General features: G+C 65.2%; 1 protein-coding gene across 1 annotated transcript in view; it reads left to right on the top strand.

Moving 5' to 3' along the window:
* Window positions 1–516, top strand: part of LOC103611160 (spliceosome RNA helicase DDX39B-like) — a gene marked incomplete at its 5' end in the record, with an annotated part of 2,928 nt that extends 2,412 nt beyond the window's left edge. Inside the window, 2 exons of the mRNA XM_017728490.1 lie at window positions 3–143; window positions 243–516. Coding sequence (XP_017583979.1) covers window positions 3–143; window positions 243–501 — 400 coding nt within the window. The remainder of the gene's footprint in view (window positions 1–2; window positions 144–242) is intronic.
* Window positions 517–661: the final 145 nt, after the last annotated feature.

Here is a 661-nt window from a genome sequence, read left to right on the forward strand (position 1 = left end):
TGGGGTGTCCAGGAGGTTTTGGGGTCCCCGCAGGTGGTGATCTTCGTGAAGTCGGTGCAGCGCTGCATCGCCCTGGCGCAGCTGCTGGTGGAGCAGAACTTCCCGGCCATCGCCATCCACCGCGGGATGCCGCAGGAGGAGAGGTGGGGACCCCTGGAGCAGCCCTAAAATAACCCCAGAGACCTCGCCCTGAGCCCCCAGAACGCCTCCAAACCACCCTGAACCATCCCGTGCCCCCCCAGGCTGTCCCGGTACCAGCAGTTCAAGGACTTCCAGCGCCGCATCCTGGTGGCCACGAACCTCTTTGGCCGCGGGATGGACATCGAGAGGGTCAACATCGCCTTCAACTACGACATGCCCGAGGACTCGGACACCTACCTGCACCGGGTGGGGGTCCTGGAAGGGGCTGGACACGGGTGTGGGGGACACTGGGGACACTCGGGGGGCTCGGGGGGAGCTCTGGAGCTCGGGGGAGCTCCTTGGGGGGTCCCCAGTGAGTGAGGAGGGAAGCAGAGGGATTTTGGGGGGCGTTTGTGGAGTCCCAGGGAGGTTTTCGGGGGGCCCTAGGGGTTTTTGGGGTGTTTCTGGGGTCCCAGGGAGGATTTGGTGGGGTCCCAGGGGTTTTTGAGGTGGTTCCATGTCCCAGAGGGGCTTGGGGGGT

This window comes from Corvus brachyrhynchos, unplaced genomic scaffold (genome assembly GCF_000691975.1).
Source record: "Corvus brachyrhynchos isolate BGI_N302 unplaced genomic scaffold, ASM69197v1 scaffold360, whole genome shotgun sequence".
Taxonomy (NCBI): domain Eukaryota; kingdom Metazoa; phylum Chordata; class Aves; order Passeriformes; family Corvidae; genus Corvus; species Corvus brachyrhynchos.